The sequence below is a fragment of the Mobula hypostoma genome, chromosome 3 (assembly GCF_963921235.1).
Source record: "Mobula hypostoma chromosome 3, sMobHyp1.1, whole genome shotgun sequence".
NCBI lineage: Eukaryota > Metazoa > Chordata > Chondrichthyes > Myliobatiformes > Myliobatidae > Mobula > Mobula hypostoma.
The window spans coordinates 145,915,696-145,934,258 of NC_086099.1; the positions used below are offsets into that span (position 1 = coordinate 145,915,696).

General features: G+C 40.4%; 1 protein-coding gene across 3 annotated transcripts in view; it reads right to left on the minus strand.

Annotated features, from left to right (window-relative positions):
- The window catches only part of ppp1r9a (protein phosphatase 1, regulatory subunit 9A), a 262,073-nt gene that overhangs the window by 16,894 nt on the left and 226,616 nt on the right, over positions 1-18,563 (minus strand). For 2 of the 3 annotated variants that reach the window (XM_063043819.1, XM_063043818.1), the window contains exon 17: positions 2,242-2,361. The exons of the other annotated variant lie outside the window; for it this stretch is intronic. In XM_063043819.1, the coding sequence (XP_062899889.1) occupies positions 2,242-2,361 (120 nt within the window). The remainder of the gene's footprint in view (positions 1-2,241; positions 2,362-18,563) is intronic. 3 annotated transcript variants of the gene reach the window in all.

An 18,563-nucleotide genomic window follows, 5' to 3' on the forward strand; every position in this document is an offset into this window, starting at 1 on the left:
GAATGCAATGAAATGAACAATATGTTGCAGTTATAGAAAAGTACTTTTTCACTAAAAGCTTATTTTGCTGCTGCTCAGATTACTTCACCTGGCTTCATTCCATTATTCCAAACCCTGTAATAGGACTGGATTCTCAAATATATCCAGGATGTGGAATTTATTTAAGAAATTGCATAATGTGATAGCTGTCAACGTTGTTATCCCTGAAGTATGAGATAATAAATAGATCAAACCCATGAGTTACTCTGTATTATTCCAGTGGTCCATTTCAGTTTCAATGGACACAAACAAAATTGTGCAATATCAGATTATATACGTACAACTAAAGTCACTACACAATTGGGACTTTATCATGTCTTATACCAGTAGACCCAGGTTGAGAACAGTAGAGACTAAATGAAAAATAAAGGCCCCTGTGAAATTCAGAATACTTGATGTAAAATAGAGGTTTTGTTCAATTTAATGTTACCTTCTTTTTATGGCAGCAGGTCAAGATTGCTGACATAAAAAGAAGTGCTAACAGAAAAAGTAGGCCAAGAGTTTTTTCAGGCTTAATAATGGAAATACAATGTTGTAATCCAAAGCATCAGTCAATTGCTTATTTGTATTTTTGTTCTCTGTTCCTCAACTAGCATTTTGAAAGACCAGATACCAGGCAGGGACTACCAGAGGGACAGAGATAAGGATGGTGAGGTGTAGAATTAGTGCATTTACGAAGAATTTGGGTGGGACGATACCTTCAGATTGTGCAGTGAGGGTTGATGATGAAGCCTTGTTCTTATTTATTCACTTTTTGTTTGACAGGGTACTTTTGCTGTCGAGGCCAACATTGACTGCACCTCCTTAACTTCCTTTGAGAAGGTGATAGTAGTGAGCTACCTTCTTGCACTGATACAGACCTTCTTGTGAAGATATTCCCACAATACCGCTGGGGTGTTCCAGGATTTACACCGGCGATGGTGAAGGAACAGCAATATATTTCTAAGTCATGATGTTATTCAGTTTGGAGTGGAACCTGCAGGTAATGGTGTTCCTATGAACCTGGGCACTCATGCTTCTTGGCGATGGAGTTTTAAGATTTGAGACATGCTTTCGAAGTAGCTTATGTGAATAACTTTGTAAATATTACACTTTGTATCCATGATGCTCCAATGGTAGGAGATGAATGCCTAGGGTGGGAGTCTTTAGAGTGTGGAAGAGTAGAGCTTCAGATTAGGGAAGATTTTGGATTAGAGGCCTTGGAGATAGCAGTATACATAAAGTGAATTGGACCACAAAGAGTGGAACAGATTAACTTCCTACAAGTTTCAGCTTAAAATGGAAAGCTACCTTTGATAGGAAATTTGTCCAACAAATATAAATTAATAGAATAAGAGGCATACAGTCTCATTAGCATATTTAAACTGGAGACAAAGCCAGTTATGAGCTGTTTACCTGCACAACCAGCAATTCCTTCCACCCTGTGGTAGCAGAAATATTTCCTATCCTACCAAATTTAATCAATTCCTCTCCCTTTACACATTGAGTTAAAATTGTATAAATTATTAAATTTCAGAAAGATTTAGTACCTGCACCAGTGTGAACATTTCCATTTCACACACCAGTCATGCTCTGCAACCAATTTAGTGGTGTTTTGAAACATTTGACACAATTCGGTGGAATAGAGAACATGAAGAATTATTAGACCACAAACATTGTTATTGAATCATCCTACCTAGAATCAAACTTAATTCTACAAGGGAAGGTACGATCTTGTAATCTCAGGTACCATTCAGTTCCTCAATCAGAAGTTCAGTTTTATACAGCTCCTTCAAAACTTTGATTTTACATACAGCAAAAAAAATCCCACAAAATATATAAAACTACTTTCACCTTTATTCACATAATTCTATTCAGTTCACCTTATCATAGGACAATTAGGCCCTTGAGTAAGCTTTTGGAAGAATAGTACTTCATTGTTTCTGAATGCCTATTACATATTGATAGTTTCATGATCACCTGATCGTGAGATAATGATGGCAAATTTCATGACAGGATTGGAAGCATATTCAAAGACAATCACTCAGTATCATTAAAAGCATATATTTGAGTCTCTACTGAACATGATCAACTTTTCATTAGTACATTAGGGGAAAAAAACACCTCTACATTAAAAATGCCTGTTAATATTAGTTCTTACAAAAGACATAATAAAAGCAGACCCAAGTATTTCAATTTCACTTCTTTTCACAATTTACTTACTTCATCAGAGGAGAGTGCCAATATGTGTGAGCGCCCTGTAGAATTTGGTTCTGCAACAAATCCACTCAAGTCAGCAGAACTTGTGCTACTGGGACTAAAGTCATCAATGTAGGTGAAATTCTGCAAATCAAAGATTCTGGGTGGTAATAAGTGCTTAACTTGAATTAAATATAGACGAATACCCAAAATAATACAATATTTAGTTTCAAATGCACGCCCTACTGGAATAAGCAAGAGAAGATGGGAGCCAAGGGAAAACAAACATGGATGGACAGGATCCGCTGTTGACTAGGAAATGGAAAAACATGTTTTTGTTCCTCAGACTAGTTGCAGGAAAACAGCCTTAAAATTGAAGCAGAAGAAGCAGATGGCACAGGGCATAGCTAGTACAGCCACTGCCTCATTTTCCCTTGGAGCTGGGCTCAGTCCTGATCTCGGATGCTGTCTCTGTGGAGTTCGCACATTCTCCTGGTTACCGTAAAGACACAAGAGATGGAAGGTGCTAGAATATGCAGCGACAACCAATATAGTAGAGGGACTCTGTGGGTTGAGCAGTACCTGTTACCTAATGACCATACAAGTTTCCTGTGAGCATTCTGGTTAACTTCCATTTCCCCTAGACATGCCGACAGGTAGATTAATAACTGTAATTTGCCTCTTGTGTGGAGGTGAGTGGAAGAATCTGAGAGGAATTGATAGGAAAATGAAGAAAATGAGGAACAGGATTAGTGTAAACGGGTGGTTGACAGTAAGCATGGACAGAAGGGCCATTCCATTCCTTTCTCCAGAGTCTTTGACTTTGTTGCATCCATTCCAATGATGACAGATTCCACATCATTTTGCAATACCTCTTTCTTTTTCTCCAACAGTAGGTATCCCTCCACAACTTATGAAGCCTTTAAAAGCAAGGATTCCATTTCCCAAACTTCTGCTCTTATTCTCTTTCTCCATCCCAATAGGGACATAGGCTCTTCTTGCAACCCATTGTTCATGCATTAAATAGATAATCCTCTATAAAAGGATACATCATTCACTACAGTCCAAAGGATCATTCCCCTTCCATGACGTATTATCCCTAATCTTCCCACAATAAAAGAACACAAATAATTTGCTGATTTACTTGTCAGAACACACAATATTGTTGTTGTCAGTATTGTTCTCCTCTACATTGGAGGGTCCAAAGGCAGGCAGGATAACAACATTTTAGAACCAAAACAAAAAAAAAGGACAATTCAGTACAGACTTCTACGATTTCAGTTAATCAACAATGCCAGTCTTTGTAAACTATACTTCCAGCATTCACAGCCTGTTTCTTTCACTCACTTTGCAAGTACCTTCCTATATTTTCATCATCCTTGTTACACCTCCTCCAAACTTCAGTTTTGTTATTTGCTACAACCTTTACAGCTCTATTTTGCCCAGCTCCATCACTTTTTCCATATAATTCTACCTACCTGCCAATCCTCCTTCTCTTTCTCTTCCTGCGATTCTTGCTCTTAAAACTAATTTTATCTCTAAATTTTTAGGTTAGAAAAGTCAGCCTGAAACATCAATACTATGTTTGTCTCTCCATAGAAGCTTCCAACGTGCTGACCGCTTCCAGCTCTGTTTTATTTCAACAGCAGTATGCTCTTTGATATACGTACTGTATGTTTCCTTGAACTATTTTTATATTGAAAATTCTAGATACTTGTCAGATGAAGATTCATACATATGATTATCAAATATAACATTTTAAATTAGATGCTAAAAAGATATTTTGCACTTTCGCCTTTCTCTTAGGCCAAGCAAAATTTCATGCCTTGGGATTCACAGGAAATTTGAGTGCAGTTACGTATCAGCAGAATGAATGCAGGAATGACTATTAATTTTCTTTGCATCATCTATATTACACTTTACAGAAACCCTAATATTGCATTTTCATACTCTTTCTGAAGTCTAGGGCAGAACAACAGTTGATCCACAAAATTTACTTAATTCATATGTAGGGCTGACATAAAATATTTACCTCACAACTATCTGTCAAGTACACTAAGAAACATGACTTTTCATCTTCCAATCCATGTGCATAGGACTATTTCTATTAAAACACATCTTTCTTGTTACATTATTTATAATACATTTTAACCAAATTATCATCTTTTTTAGAAGTATTGACATATTCATCACAGAAAGTAATTCGTTTCATATTGACTCCCAACATAAACTTTGTATGTGCAGAAACAGAAACAATAATGAATTACGATAGAGACTGGAGAATTTTCAAATCAGATACTGCATTCATGAACCAGACAATGCTCTTGTACATAGCAACTATAAGGCATATCTATCTGCAAGGGAGAGTCTTATACTCCAATCCAGAATAAATCAAACCATCTGACTGGTACTCTACCACCCAAAGCATTCAACCATTCCTTCAGCGGCGGACTGCAGATGCAATTAGAGCACCTACAAAATGCACCATAGTCTCTAGGGCTACCCACACAATTTCCTAAATCTAAAAACGGCAAGGGCCATAGGCAAATGGGAACGCTACACTTGCAAGATCTCTAAAACACACACCTGTTGTAGAATTACATTACTGATCCTTCATTGTTGCTGGATATAAAGCCTCACATTTCCTACCCAGTAGCAGTGTGAGAGTATCTTTATTAGGACTGTAGAAGCTCAAGATGGCTGCTCAATTTTCAAGATGAATCAATAATCAGCAATAATGATTTTGGCATTTCAATATGCCCATTTTCCATACATGAGTATTTTTCTCCAAGTGAATATTAGAATTAGAAAGTTAAATGTTCAGTGTTTTGTAAACCGGCAGTAATATATCACTCCAGTTCTCAGATCGCTACACTGGCTTCCTGATGGACAGGAAGTCAGTATAGCAATCTGAGAACTGGAGTGATACATTCTAATTTCTTGGTCTTAGTGAGGACTCTAGCAGTTCTGAATGAGTTGCAGCTGAGGGTTGTTCTTTTTTACAGAAACCCTTGAAAACATTACATTACAAGTACTCAAGCCTACTAAAAATATATGCATGGATGAGTTTTTCTAGATCTTACTGAGACATAAGCCTTTCAACTTGCTATATTTCTAAGATGGTAGTAGGCTGACTTTATAATTCCCTTAATGTGGCAGTTACAATTTAAGTCAAATTGCATTACATCATCAAGGATTCTGGCTTGGTCTGTGGTCTGCAACAATTGGAATTTCAAGTGAGCACTTACAGAGTTTATAAAGATTGGCTTATAGAATATTAGAATAGCCTCTGGTAAGAAAAACTATACTAGGCTCCTGGAAGAAACACAAGTTGTGTAAGTAGAGTTAAAGGAGGTCAAAAGTGAAATTATTTAGAAGTGTCGATGTAGGACAGCCTTTATCAACCTTTTTGCCCTGGAGGAACCCTTATAATAATTTTCACGTCTCATAAAATTATTATATCTACAGCTCACAGTTCATTAGCATGCCCAGTAAATTGTACATGTAATAATCCAAAATTAGTCAATGGTGTTTTGAGTAGAGAATGAAATTTTAGCCAACCATTAAAAAAAACAGGTAGTTAAGCTTAGCTTACCTTTCTTGACAATAATCTCTTTCTTTCCCTTTCATAAATTTTAAAAACTCATAAGGCAAACATAATAAATTTCTGTTAAATAACTGGCTTAAGCTAAAATAGGATTTAATTTTTCTAAAGGTAGGCTTGGTAGATTTAATTTAAGTAAAGGTTGTAAATTAATTTTAATTAATGTTATTTACAACATGAAAATTTATTGACAGTGTTGAATAGCAAAGTTACAAAAAACCATAAGCCAAGGCAATATGAATAAAAATTTGGCCTAAGGCACAATTTTATACAAGACCTTGAAAAAACATTTTCTTACTAAGTGACATGATCAGGCTCAAATATAGGCCTAGCCTGTGAAATCTGTGCTTGGTTTTTCAATGTTGTTTAAATGAGAAAAATGGATAAAATATGAAAACTTCACAATACAATTCACTTCTAACTTACACAATCCCCCTTTTGTAATGTTTACAGCAACAGCAGAGTGGCAGGCCAGCAGCCGAGTCACAGCATGTAAAAATTCCTTCTTTAGAATGAAAATTTCCCTCCAATTTTCTACTACACTGATAGAGATTGTTCGCTCCCTTAAGTCAGTTTGTGCCGTATAAGGGGAAGTTGGGGGAGGTAATTCGGAAGTAACAGGCTGACGTAACAGCCCAAGTTGGGTGAATCCATTCAATGCTCGGAAAATGCACTTTATGCTCCTCATCAGTCTACCTTCCTCCATTCCGTGCAATACAATACTCCCCAATTACCAATGGCCTCCGCTTTCTCACATCAAAAACTGAAAATGTACTCAACCAAATAAACACAGTACGGCACACTAGCATACTGGGCTAAGAGACATCTAACAAGATTGCTAACAGGGCTGCTCCGTCACTACCCAGCACCGCGAGCACCAGCATCATGCATCGTGTTAAGTTCAAAAAATGATATTTTTTTAAAAATCATACGTGGAACCCTAGAGTTCTGCAGAACCCCAGCTGAGAAACCCTGATATAGGATAAAAACAACTAGTGCTCAAAAATTTTGGATTCATACAGATTTGTTGAAAGGTAGCAAGTGAAGAACTAAATGAGAGTTAGAGATGCACAAAATTATTGACAATAGCTAAAGAAAACAGACTGCTTTGACTTCTTCAGCTTACCCAGACAGTGCAGTACCGGGGTAGTGCTATTACATGGTGTGAAATTACAATCAAGATCCCTACTTACTTGTTCAAGTAACTATTCTGCAGAGGTTCTCAAAAAGGTTCTCTGGTCAATATTTGTCCCTCCGTCAATAATACCAAGTAAAATTCGAATGGACATTTAATTGCTTGTTGTTCATTCCTGTTTGCAGTGCACGTGATAGCTGTCGGTTTTCCTACATATCAAATAACATCGGAAATAACCTATTTACTATAATGGTCTTCAGAATACTGAGGATATGATAAAGGGCTAAAACATTGATGAAATATTTTCCTACAACCAGGTATCAAACAGTGAAAATAACAGGATTCATAGAATCAAAGGAGGAAATAGAAAAATTAAACTCATTGTTAATGTATACAATGATCCTCATCCAGTCCTTCAGTGGATATTACCGAGACCGACTGTATAGACAATGACAAAATGAGGACAAAGGACGATTACTTGAATTTTCATGCAATGATCATTCAGGGACAGGAAGAAGCACTGCCATGGAAGTGTCTAGGTTTGCCAACAGTATCAAAACTAACAGGAAATGGCTTTGGCCTCATAGGTGCTTCTGCTGTGGGGAGTGCAATAACCCTGCTCCAGGATTTCAAAGCAGAAAATACAAAAGGTATGTAATGTGCTACGAAACAACAGCAGCATCTAGAATTTTAGGGAAAAGACATCACATGAGTCTTATGAGTGACATCAATAGGGTAAATATTCAGAATCATTTTCCCAGGGAGAGATATCAAGTACTAGAGGACATATATTTAAGATGAGAGGGGGAAAGGAAATTTTAAAGGAGATATGTGGGACAAGTTGTGTTCTTTTTTTGCACACAGGAAGTGGTAGATGCCTGGAATGATCTGGCAGGGGTTGTGGGAAAAGCAGATATGATAGTGATGTTACGTGACCATGGTTTTGTTTACTGTGGGTGTCACTTTAAAATGCCTGGATGAGGCCGCTGGGACTTTCAGGAGGAAGGGAGGGAGGGAGGGGGGGAGGGGGAGAGAGGAAGGGAGAGGGAGAGAAAGAGAGAGAGAAGACTCCGGATTGCTACAGTAATGGGTGTAGTTTGATACTTTCACATGCCCAAAGGATTGGGTGAATGAGCGGCACACACTGCATAATGGATGTGTGACTGTCACTTCGTATGATCCATACGTGGATTTTGTTAGTGTATCCTGTGGCACCACTTCTGTTAACCCCTACCTGGATTCGGGCGTGCTATGTGGTAACCACTTGTGCTAAAGGAATATTCTGTGGCTGTCACCTTTGGGGATATTTCTACGTGGATTTCGTGACGACTCGGCGGATAAGATCTTTGGCGACTGTTACTTCGTTCTCCCAGTGTGGAACTCGTGGAATCTTTCGTAATCACTTCCTCTCTACATTTGAATGTGGATTTACAAGTTTCTCCCTTCACTTATTTCGTGGATTACTGGACCTTTCTAGTTTGCCATCTTAAGACTTTAAGGACTGTTCCTAAGCTTGACAGTTTAGGAGCCACACACACACATAACATTGTTAACTTCTGTTTATTTTGTTTAGTTTTCTATATTTTGAGTAGATACTAATAAATATAGTGGTTTTAACATTAAAGTCTGACTCAATTTGTGGTCTATTACTGCTGGGACGTAACATAAATTGGGGGCTCGTTCGGGATTTTGAACAAAATTGGAGCTTGTTGATCGATTATCGATCTGATTGGTTCCTTCCTTTTTGATTGACTTGTGTGTGGAAACCAGCAGCAATGGATATTGATGCATTTCTGACATCATGAACCTCTGAGGCATTAGGGGAAGCAAAAAAGGAAGATTTGTTGCTCATTGCTGAAAGGCTGGAACTTACTGCAGTAAAGTCGGCTATGAGAAAGGCAGAGATTCCGAGGAGAATAGCTGAGCACTATGTATCTACTGAGGAGTTTGAAGGGGAGGTGTTAGAAATGTTTCCTGAGAGTAAACCAGCTAACTCTGAGATCCAGTTGAAGCTGGAACAAATAAAGTTAGAGAAACTTAGATTAGAGCTAGAGGTTGAAGAAAGACGACAACGAGGCTGCAGAAAGAGAAAATGAAAGATGAGGGTGGTTTGAGCTAGAGAAGTTAAGGCTCGAAAGTCAAGTTCCTGGTTCTAGTAATAGGTTTGTTGCCAGTCAGGAAGTTAAATTGGTTCCTCTATTTGATGAGGCTGAGGTTGATAAATATTTTCAGCATTTTGAGAAAGTTGCTCAGAGCCTACAGTGGCCAAGGAACTGCTGGCCTCTCCTGTTGCAGAGTGTAATTAACAGTAAAGCTCAGCAAGCTTATTCTGTCCTGTCAGTTGACGATGCAGCTAATTATGAGATCGTAAAACAGGCTGTGCTTAAAGCTTATGACCTGGTTCCAGAAGCCTATAGGAAAAGGTTTAGGAATCTGAGGAAATCTGTGAGCTAGACTCAGTGTGGTGATTTCGACAAATTGAAAGATTTGGTTTTAATTGAAGAATTTAAAAGGTATGTCCATAATGACATAAAGACATATTTGGATGAGAAGGATGCTGCCACTTTACAAGAATCTGCTAAGTTAGCAAATGAGTTTGCTCTATCCCACAAGCTTAAGTTTGCCCCAGGTAAAACCTTCCAAAAGAGTAGCACGAATAGTCAGGGTAAACCAGAAATTAAATCTGGGACTAGTGACAAAGGTAACGATGAAGGGAAGCAGTAAAAGGAGGAACATTCTGGTCCTACTTGTCACTATTGCAAGAAACCTGGTCATGTTACGGCTAACTGTTTCCTCCTAAAGAAGAAGAAGGAAATGGAGGTAGTTCCAGATGCCTGTATTCACTACTTTGAAACACCTATAGACCCACAGGGTTCCAGGCCTTCTGATGAAGCTCTGTCAGGGGCTGGGATGTCTGACCTAGTTAGAAAAGAATTCATTCCTTTTACGTCAGAGGGGTTTGTTTCAGTGAATGAAGGGTCATCCCCGGTACCAGTGAAAATTCTTAGAGATACTGGGGATTCTCAGTCACTCTTGTTACACAATGTTCCAGAGTTTAGTGATGAGACTGCCATTGGTGAGGTAAATCTTATTCAAGGCATTGGGGATGACATTGTTTCTGTACCTCTGCACAAGGTAATTTTGAAATCATAGTTAGTTTCAGGACCGGTTAAGATAGGACTACGGCCCAGTTTACCGGTGACAGGTGTTTCTTTGATGTTAGGGAATGACCTAGCAGGGGGTAAAGTTGTCCCTGCAGTGCAGCTGACTACTATGCCAAACACTGATGACCCAAAAATGGACTCTAATGTTTATCCATCCTGCAAAGTAACTCGAGCTATGGCCAAGAAGCTTGCCAATGCAGATGGTTCTGAGCAGCATGCTTCTGCTACCCATGATGGCCCAAATCAGGACTCAGGTTTTGATGACTTGTCAGCGACTTTCCTTCCGTCATTATGGGAACAGGATCCTTTTATTAGGTCTGACTATAAAGATTTGTCTCTGTCTAGGAAGGAGTTTATAGCAGAACAGACCAGAGACCCTGAGGTTGCAGCCTTGAGAGAAAAAGCTCTCCCAGGGGATGAGATTCAGAAAGCACCAGTTGGGTATTATATCAAGGATGGAGTGTTAATGAGGAAGTGGAGACCACCTCATGTTCCTGCAAGTGAGGAATGGGCAATTGTTCACCAGGTGGTAGTTCCTAAAGTCTACAGGAAGAGATTTTAACCTTGGCCCATAGTATGCCCTTGGCTGGCCATATAGTTGTGAATAAAACTGTGGATAAGATTTTTAAACAATTCTCCTGGCCTGGTTTGAGGAAAGATGTTGCGACATTTTGCCAGACTTGTCAAGTTGTGGGTAAACCTAATCAGGCCACCCCAGTGGCCCCTCTACAGCCTATTCCTGCATTTGGTGACCCCTAAAGTTATTGTGGATTGTGTTGGCCCATTGCACAAGACTAAAGCTGGCCATCAGAATTTGTTAACCATCATGTGTACAGCGTCAAGGTTCCCAGAAGCAATACGCCTCAGGAATATAAAAGCTCAAACTGTGTCAAAGGCTCTCATAAAGTTTTTCACTCTGTTTGGTTTGCCTAAAGCAGCGGTCCCCAACCACCGGGCCGCAAAGCATGTGCTACCAGGCCGCGAGGAAACAATATAGGTCAGCCGCACCTTCCCTCATTCCCTGTCACGCACTGTTGAACTTGAACATAGGGTTGCCAACTGTCCTGTATTTGCCGGGACATCCCGTATATTGGGCTAAATTGGTTTGTCCCATATGGGACCCCCCTTGTCCCGTATTTCCCCCACTAAGGTACAGCGTTCCTATGAAACCTTTTGTGCCGAAATGCCATAAAGCGCAGAGACAATTACCATTAATTTATATGGGAAAAATTCTTCAGTGTTCCCAGACCCAAAAGATAACCTACCAAATCATAGCAAATAACACACAAAACCTAAAATAACACTAACATACAGTAAAAGCAGGAATGGTATGATAAATAGGCAGCCGATATAAAGTAGAAATAATGTATGTACAATGTAGTCAGGAAGATTAAACCAAAACCGATTTGTGGAAAAAAAATCAGCACGTATGCGCATGCGCACGTCACACAGGTACCCGCGCAAGGCTTCATGGTCATGGTAGTCTTCCTCGGGGTTATCTCAAGAGTCCTGTATTTGACTGCTACTTTTGTCCCTTATTTGGGAGTGAGAAAGTTGGTAACCCTAACTGTAAGAGACAAGTTGAGTTGAGTTTAACCCTACTGAACACCTCCCCCGCCCCCGGGGTCGGCCGGTCCACAAGAATATTGTCAATATTAAACCGGTCCACGGTGCATAAGTGGTTGGGGACCCCGGCCTAAGATCCAGTCCGATCAAGGAAGTAATTTTATGTCAGGATTATTCCAGCAGGTTGTTTACAAACTGGGAGCCAAACAGATTATGTTATCTGCGTACCATCCAGAATCCCAAGGGGCCTTAGAAAGATTTTATTCTACCCTTAAAACCATGATTAGGAAATTCTGTATTGAAAATGAGAAGGATTGGGATGAGGGAGTTCATGTGCTTCTATTTGCAGTAGGGAGTCAGTGCAAGAGTCCCTAGGCTTTAGCCCCTTTGACCTTGTGTTTGGACACCAGGTCCGAGGACCTTTGGTATTATTAAAAAAGCAGTGGATTAACAATGACCTGCATATTAATTTGTTGGACTATATTTTAAAATTCAAAGATAGATTGAAAAGGGCTTTCAACTTAGCAAAGAAAAATTTGAAATCAGCCCAAGAAAGAATGAAGACTTGGTATGATAACAAGCCAGAATGAGGTCATTCAAGCCTTATTTTGTTTCCTATGCAAACAAACCCTTTGCAAGCAAAATTTCATGGTCCCTATGAAGTTGTGTCTAAAGTTAATGATGTGGATTATGTAGTCAAAACACCAGATGGACGAAGGCCAACGCAGCTTTGTCACTTAAACATGCTTAAGCTGTATTATGAGAAACAAACAGCAGCTGTGACAGTTGTTGTCAATAACAATGAGTCTGAACTCTCTGGGAATTTACTAGCTGATCCATCTGAGGCCTATTTTAAGTCAAACATTATTTCAACCAGATTTACAAACTTGACTATTTTGGAAAATCTTGATGAGAAATTGGCTCATTTACAGCCACAGCAGCGGCAACAGATGAAGCAGTTGATCATGAAATTTAGGGATTTGTTCCCTGATGTTCTGAAAAGAACCACAGTAGCCTCACATGACGTAGATATCAGTAATGCCAAAGCTATAAAACAACATCCATATCGCATGAATCTTGAAAAATGTAGACTTGTTGAACAAGAGATTGTGTATATGTTAGAAAATCGTATTATTAGGCATTCTACTTCAGATTGGACCTCACCTTGTGTTATAGTACCTAAACCAGATGGTAGTATCAGGTTTTGCACTGATTACAGAACGGTGAATGCTGTAAAACAGATGCTTACCCCATCCCTAGAGTGGATGATTGTGTAGACAAGGTTGGAACAGCTAGGTTTCTTAGGAAGATTGATCTGTTAAAAGGGTATTGGTGTGTTCCATTAACAGACAGAGGTAGAGAAATTTCAGCATTTGTAACACCCTCTGGGTTCTATGAATACAATATTCTGCCATTTGGAATGAAAAATGCACCGGGAACACTCCAGAGAATGATTTATTCTGCAATTCAAGGGTTAAAGCATACAGATGCCTATATTGGTAATTTGGTCATGGGGAATGACACCTTGGAAGCCCATATCTCTGCAGTGGAAAAGCTGTTTGACAGGCTCTCAAAGCCCAATCTTACAGTTAACTTAGCTAAGAGTGAATTTGGTCATGCTACTGTGACCTATCTTGGTTATGTTGTAGGTCAAGGCAGGTTGGCTCCTGTTCAGGCAATTTCTGAGGTTCCCATTCCAACTGGTAAAAAAGCTCTTAGAAGATTCCTGGAATGGTTGGATATTATCGCAAGTTCTGTAAGAACTTTGCTGACATTGCTCTCCCATTGACTAACCTCTTGAAGAAGGTGAAAAGTTTGTTTGGACAGAGCCTTGTCAGGAGGCATTTGATAAATTGAAAGCCATCTTATGTCACCCACCTGTGCTCAGGTCACCTGACTTTCCAAAGCCATTTTCCATAGCTGTAGATGCCAATGATGAAGCTGCAGGAGCAGTGTTACTACAAGGGGATGATTATGATGATGTTGACCACCCTGTGGCTTACTTTTCAAAGATATTCAATCAGCAGCAAAGAAAATATTCCACCATCGAGAAGGAACTACTATCGCTTATTTTGGCTTTGCAGCATTTTGATGTTTATGTTTGTCCAGCTCAGAAAACACTTGTGGTTTATACAGATCATAATCCATTGGTGTTCTTGAGTAAGTTGAAAAACAAGAATAGAAGGTTGTTGAACTAGAGTATGATTTTGCTGGAGTATGATCTCATGATAACTCATATTAAGGGCAGGGATAATATAATTGCCGACTGTCTTTCCAAATGTTAAGTTTGCAACGTACTTTTAATAGTGGAGTGAGATTTACTATTTTGTATATGCTTTTGCAATATGTTATATTAGTCTGTAGTATGCTATATGGTTGCAGTTAAAAGTTTGCTCTTACAGATCAAAATTTTCCCTTTTTGTGGGAGGTGTTAAGTAACCATGGTTTTGTTTACTGTGGGTGTCACTTTAAAATGCCTGGATGAGGCCGCTGGGACTTTCAGGAGGGAGGCAGGGAGGGAGGGAGAGAGGGAGAGAGGAAAGACGAGAAGACTCCGGATTGCTACAGTAATGAGTGTAGTTTGATACTTTCGCATGCACAAAGGATTGGGTGAATGAACGGCACGCAGCGCACACTGGATGCGTGACTGTCACTTCGTATGATCCATACGTGGATTTTGTTGGAGTATCCTGTGGCAACCACTTTTGTTAACCCTTACCTGGATTTGGGTGTGCTATGTGGTAACCACTTGTGCTAAAGGAATATTCCGTGGCTGTCACCTTTGAGGATATTTCTACGTGGATCTCATGACGACTCGACGGATAAGATCTTCGGCGACTATTACTTCGTTCTCCCAGCGTGGAACCTGTGGAATCTTTTGTAATCGCCTCTTCGCTACATTTGAAGGTGGATTTACAAGTTTCTCCCCTCACTTATTCCGTGGATTACTGGACCTTTCTCGTTTGCCATCTTAAGTCTTTAAGGACTGTCCCAGGCTTGACAGTTTGGGAGCCACACACACACATAACATTGTTAACTTCTGTTTATTTCGTTTAATTTTCTATATTTTGAGTAGATACTAATATAGTGATTTTAACATTAAAGCCTATTTGTGATCTATTGCTGCTGGTGCGCAACAGTGGCATTTAAGAGGCTTTGGATAGACACGTGACTATGTAGGAATTGGAAGGATATGCATTTTGTTCAGGCCGAAGAGATCAGTTTATTTTGGCATCATGTTCACCTCTCCTATTGTCTATGAGTCACAGTGACATTTAAGGTGGTAAAAAGATTTTAGCTGAGGTTCTGGGAGCGGGATAGTGATTTTTCTTGAACTCAAGACAGACAATACAGCGGCAATACAAATCTGATAACCAGTGCCCTGCAAAGTGGTATGCTTGAGGTCAGTTAGTTCATTGGCTGGTTCCCTCTTTACCCAAATTCCTACTCAATCAACTAAGACAATAAACAGGATAAAACTTATTTAGTCTGGCAAAGCGCTATTTTGTTCCACTCCAATGACAATTCATGACTGTTGAATCAGCTCTCAAATACAACAGTTTTGAGGGAGAAGTAACTGCTGGAGAAATCCCTTTTTGTTGATAAGAAATGTACAATGTAATAAAACCAACTTAAATAAATCTGATCTTATCCTAATATTCCGCCACCCTACCAGGATACGGCTCCTCTTGTCCTCACCTACCACCCAACCAGCCTCCGCGTCCAGCACATTATTCTCTAGAACTTCTGCCATTTCCAATGAGATCCCACCACCAAACACATCTTTACAACGCCATCATTTTCTGCTTTTCGCAAAGATCGCCCCCTACGTGACTCTCTTGCCCATTTATTCCTCCCAACTGACTCCCTCCTGGCACTTATCCATGCAAGCGCAATAAGACCCACACCTGCCCCTACACCTCACTACCATTCAGGGACTCAAACAGTCCTTCCAAGTGAGGTGACACTTCACCTATGAGTCTATTGGGGTCATATACTGTGTCCGGTGCTCCAAATGTGTCCTCCTGTATTATCAGTGAGACCTGACGTAGATTGGGAGACTGCTTCACCAAACACTTATGCTCTGTCCGTCAGAAGAAGCAGGATCTCCCAGTGGCCACCCATTTTAATTCCACTTCCCATTCCCATATGTCAATCCATGGCTTCCTCTACTGTCCCAAAGAGGCCACACTCAGGTTCTTCTCCGTGGATTGTCACCTTGTCGTGGTGGAGAAGCTTGTGTGTTCCTGTGATACCGAAAGCAATGCTGCCTGGAGCTATGCTCCAGGTAGGGTCACCCACGGCGGTAAGGTCGAGGGTGAGGTCCCTGACAAAGAACAATCCAACCAAGACCTCAACGGTGGAACAGGTGGACGAAGTTACTTCGAACTCAATGGCTGTGAAGGCGGATGAAGGCTGCAACAAATCCATCAGCTCCAATCGTCGTCGTTTCTGTGCTATTGGAATCAGTTGGTTGACTTGTGAAGTATCATGTACTTCTTGGAGTGCAACATCAAGTACATGTTAAACAAATACATGCACAAGCGTCTGCACTCTGTGGGCTACTTCTTCAGAACAAAGACCATCATCCTCAACCTTGAGGGCTAGCCACGATGACGACGACACTCAGGTTGGAGGAACAACACTTTATATTCTGTCTGGGTAGCCTCCAACTCCTTCACCATTCTCCATCCCCTTTTCCCTCTCTCACCTTGTCTGTTCATCACCTCCCTCTGGTGCTCCTCCCCCTTTTCTTTCTTCCATAGCCTTATGTTCTCTACTATCGGACTCCTCCAGCCCTGTATTTCTTTCACCAATCAACTTCCGAGCTCGTTACTTCATCCCTCTCCCTCCCAGTTTCACCTATCACCTTTTGTTTCTCTATCCCCTCCCCCACCTTTGAAATCTACTCTTCTTTTTTCTCCAGTCCAGCTGAAGGGTGTCAGCCCGAAACGTCAACTGTACTTTTTTCCATAAATGCTGCCTGCCCTGCTGAGTTCCTCTAGTATTTTGTGTGTGTTGCTTGGAATTCCAGCATCTGCAGATTTTCCCTTGTTTTTAAAATAAAATTCAAACTGATTTGGAATATTTAAGTTAAATAATTATTAAAGGATAAACACACATGCACATACATATAGACTATATATAAGTACACACATACATACACAGTGCTGTTGGTTAGTCAGGGCAGTTGCTTACTTGGGACACCTCCTAAGGAACAGAAACCAATCAAGGAAATAGCTAGGCTTCCCTTTGCTTATTTGGGGCACTATGCCACTTAATTAAGGCAAGAGACTGTTGCCGAAGTTTTTAAACTAGTTTCAGTCACGTGCTTGTATGGCCGTTAGACACAACACCATGCTTCGAGTGAATAGTTTTTAAGTAGTGTCAGTTGCATATGTTTGTGTTCTAAATGCTGTGATTTTTGTCACTGATAATTGCTGAGAAATAATCAGTAAGACAATTCAGAACTGTTTGGGTCACTGTGGTTTCAAACTTTCAGGCTTGAATACAGGTTTACCCCGCCATCCGAAGGTAGAGCGTTCCTATGAAACGGTTCGTAAGCCGGAAGGTCGTAAAGCGAAGGTGCAATTACCATTTATTTACAAACGTTTGTATATGGGAAAAATGCCAAATAACACATGAAACCTAAAATAACAGTAACATATAGTAAAAGCAGGAATGATATGATAAACACACAGCCTATATAAAGTAGAAATACTTTTCCACAATCATTGCCTGCACTGTTCTCCGTAGCGAAAATCTGACGCAAGCGCTCTCGGAAGAAACATGGCGCAAGCGCTCTCCAGTAACCTTTAAGCTATGAAGCTGCCAAATCATACCAAATAACCCGTAAAAATACACAGCCGATATAAAGTAGAAATAATGTATGTACAGTGTAGTATCACTTACAGGAATCCGGAAGACATCGAGCACACTGACGATGGTGTGTTAGGCTGAGTCATCAGAGGTTGGGGTGGTGCAGTGGCCCCCACCCTCCGGGCAGCGAACCGATACCAATCCGCGAAGAATGCAGTGATCCAGCGGTAGCCGGGAGGCACCCAGCACATCTTTAAGAAAAAAGCCGAAATAAACAAGCTAATTAATTAGCTGCTGCCTCGCACGTAAGTGTCGGCCCAGATCAGAGGCGACGCAATCGGCAATCAGCTCTGATCTGGGCCGACATTTACGTGCCGGGCGGCACCTAATTTATTAGCTTATTTCGGCTTTTTTCTTAAAGATGTGTTCGGTGCCTCCCGGCTACCGCTGCATTCTCCGCGAATCGGTATCTGTCCGCGGCCTGGGGGTTGGGGTGGTGGGACACTGGGGTGTCATCTCATCGTCAATCAGGGCAGGCAGGTCATCTTCTTCTATGTCTGCCTGCCTTGACGTCGAAGGCCGAGTTTTGTCGTCTGCTATGGCTGATGTGGAAGGCTTGAAAAACGACAGTATGCTTCACTGCTAGCCTCGCGCATTTTTCTACCATACAGTTCTTTGTAAGCACTCAAATCATCCTGCAAATATGCCCTAAACCTACGTACCCTTTCAAAATTAAAGTCGTACTTTATCATTGCAGCGAAAATCTCACACAGTTGCTTCACGTTCAGTTCCTGGACGACTTCACTTTTGGTCCGTTCGCTACTGCATTTGGTTTCAATTGTTATCCTTTCCTTCCAATTGCATCAGCTCTTCATCTATCAGTTCTTGGTCAAGGGATGCCAAAACCTCTTCAACATCATCTTTGTCAACTTCCACAAGCCAAACTCACTTTGTCCTTACTTCGTTCCCCATGATTGAAATGCTTAATTATGTCTAGTTTTACGCTAACAGTAACACCCTTACGAGTTCTTTCAGGCTTTTCCGATACCTTAGAACT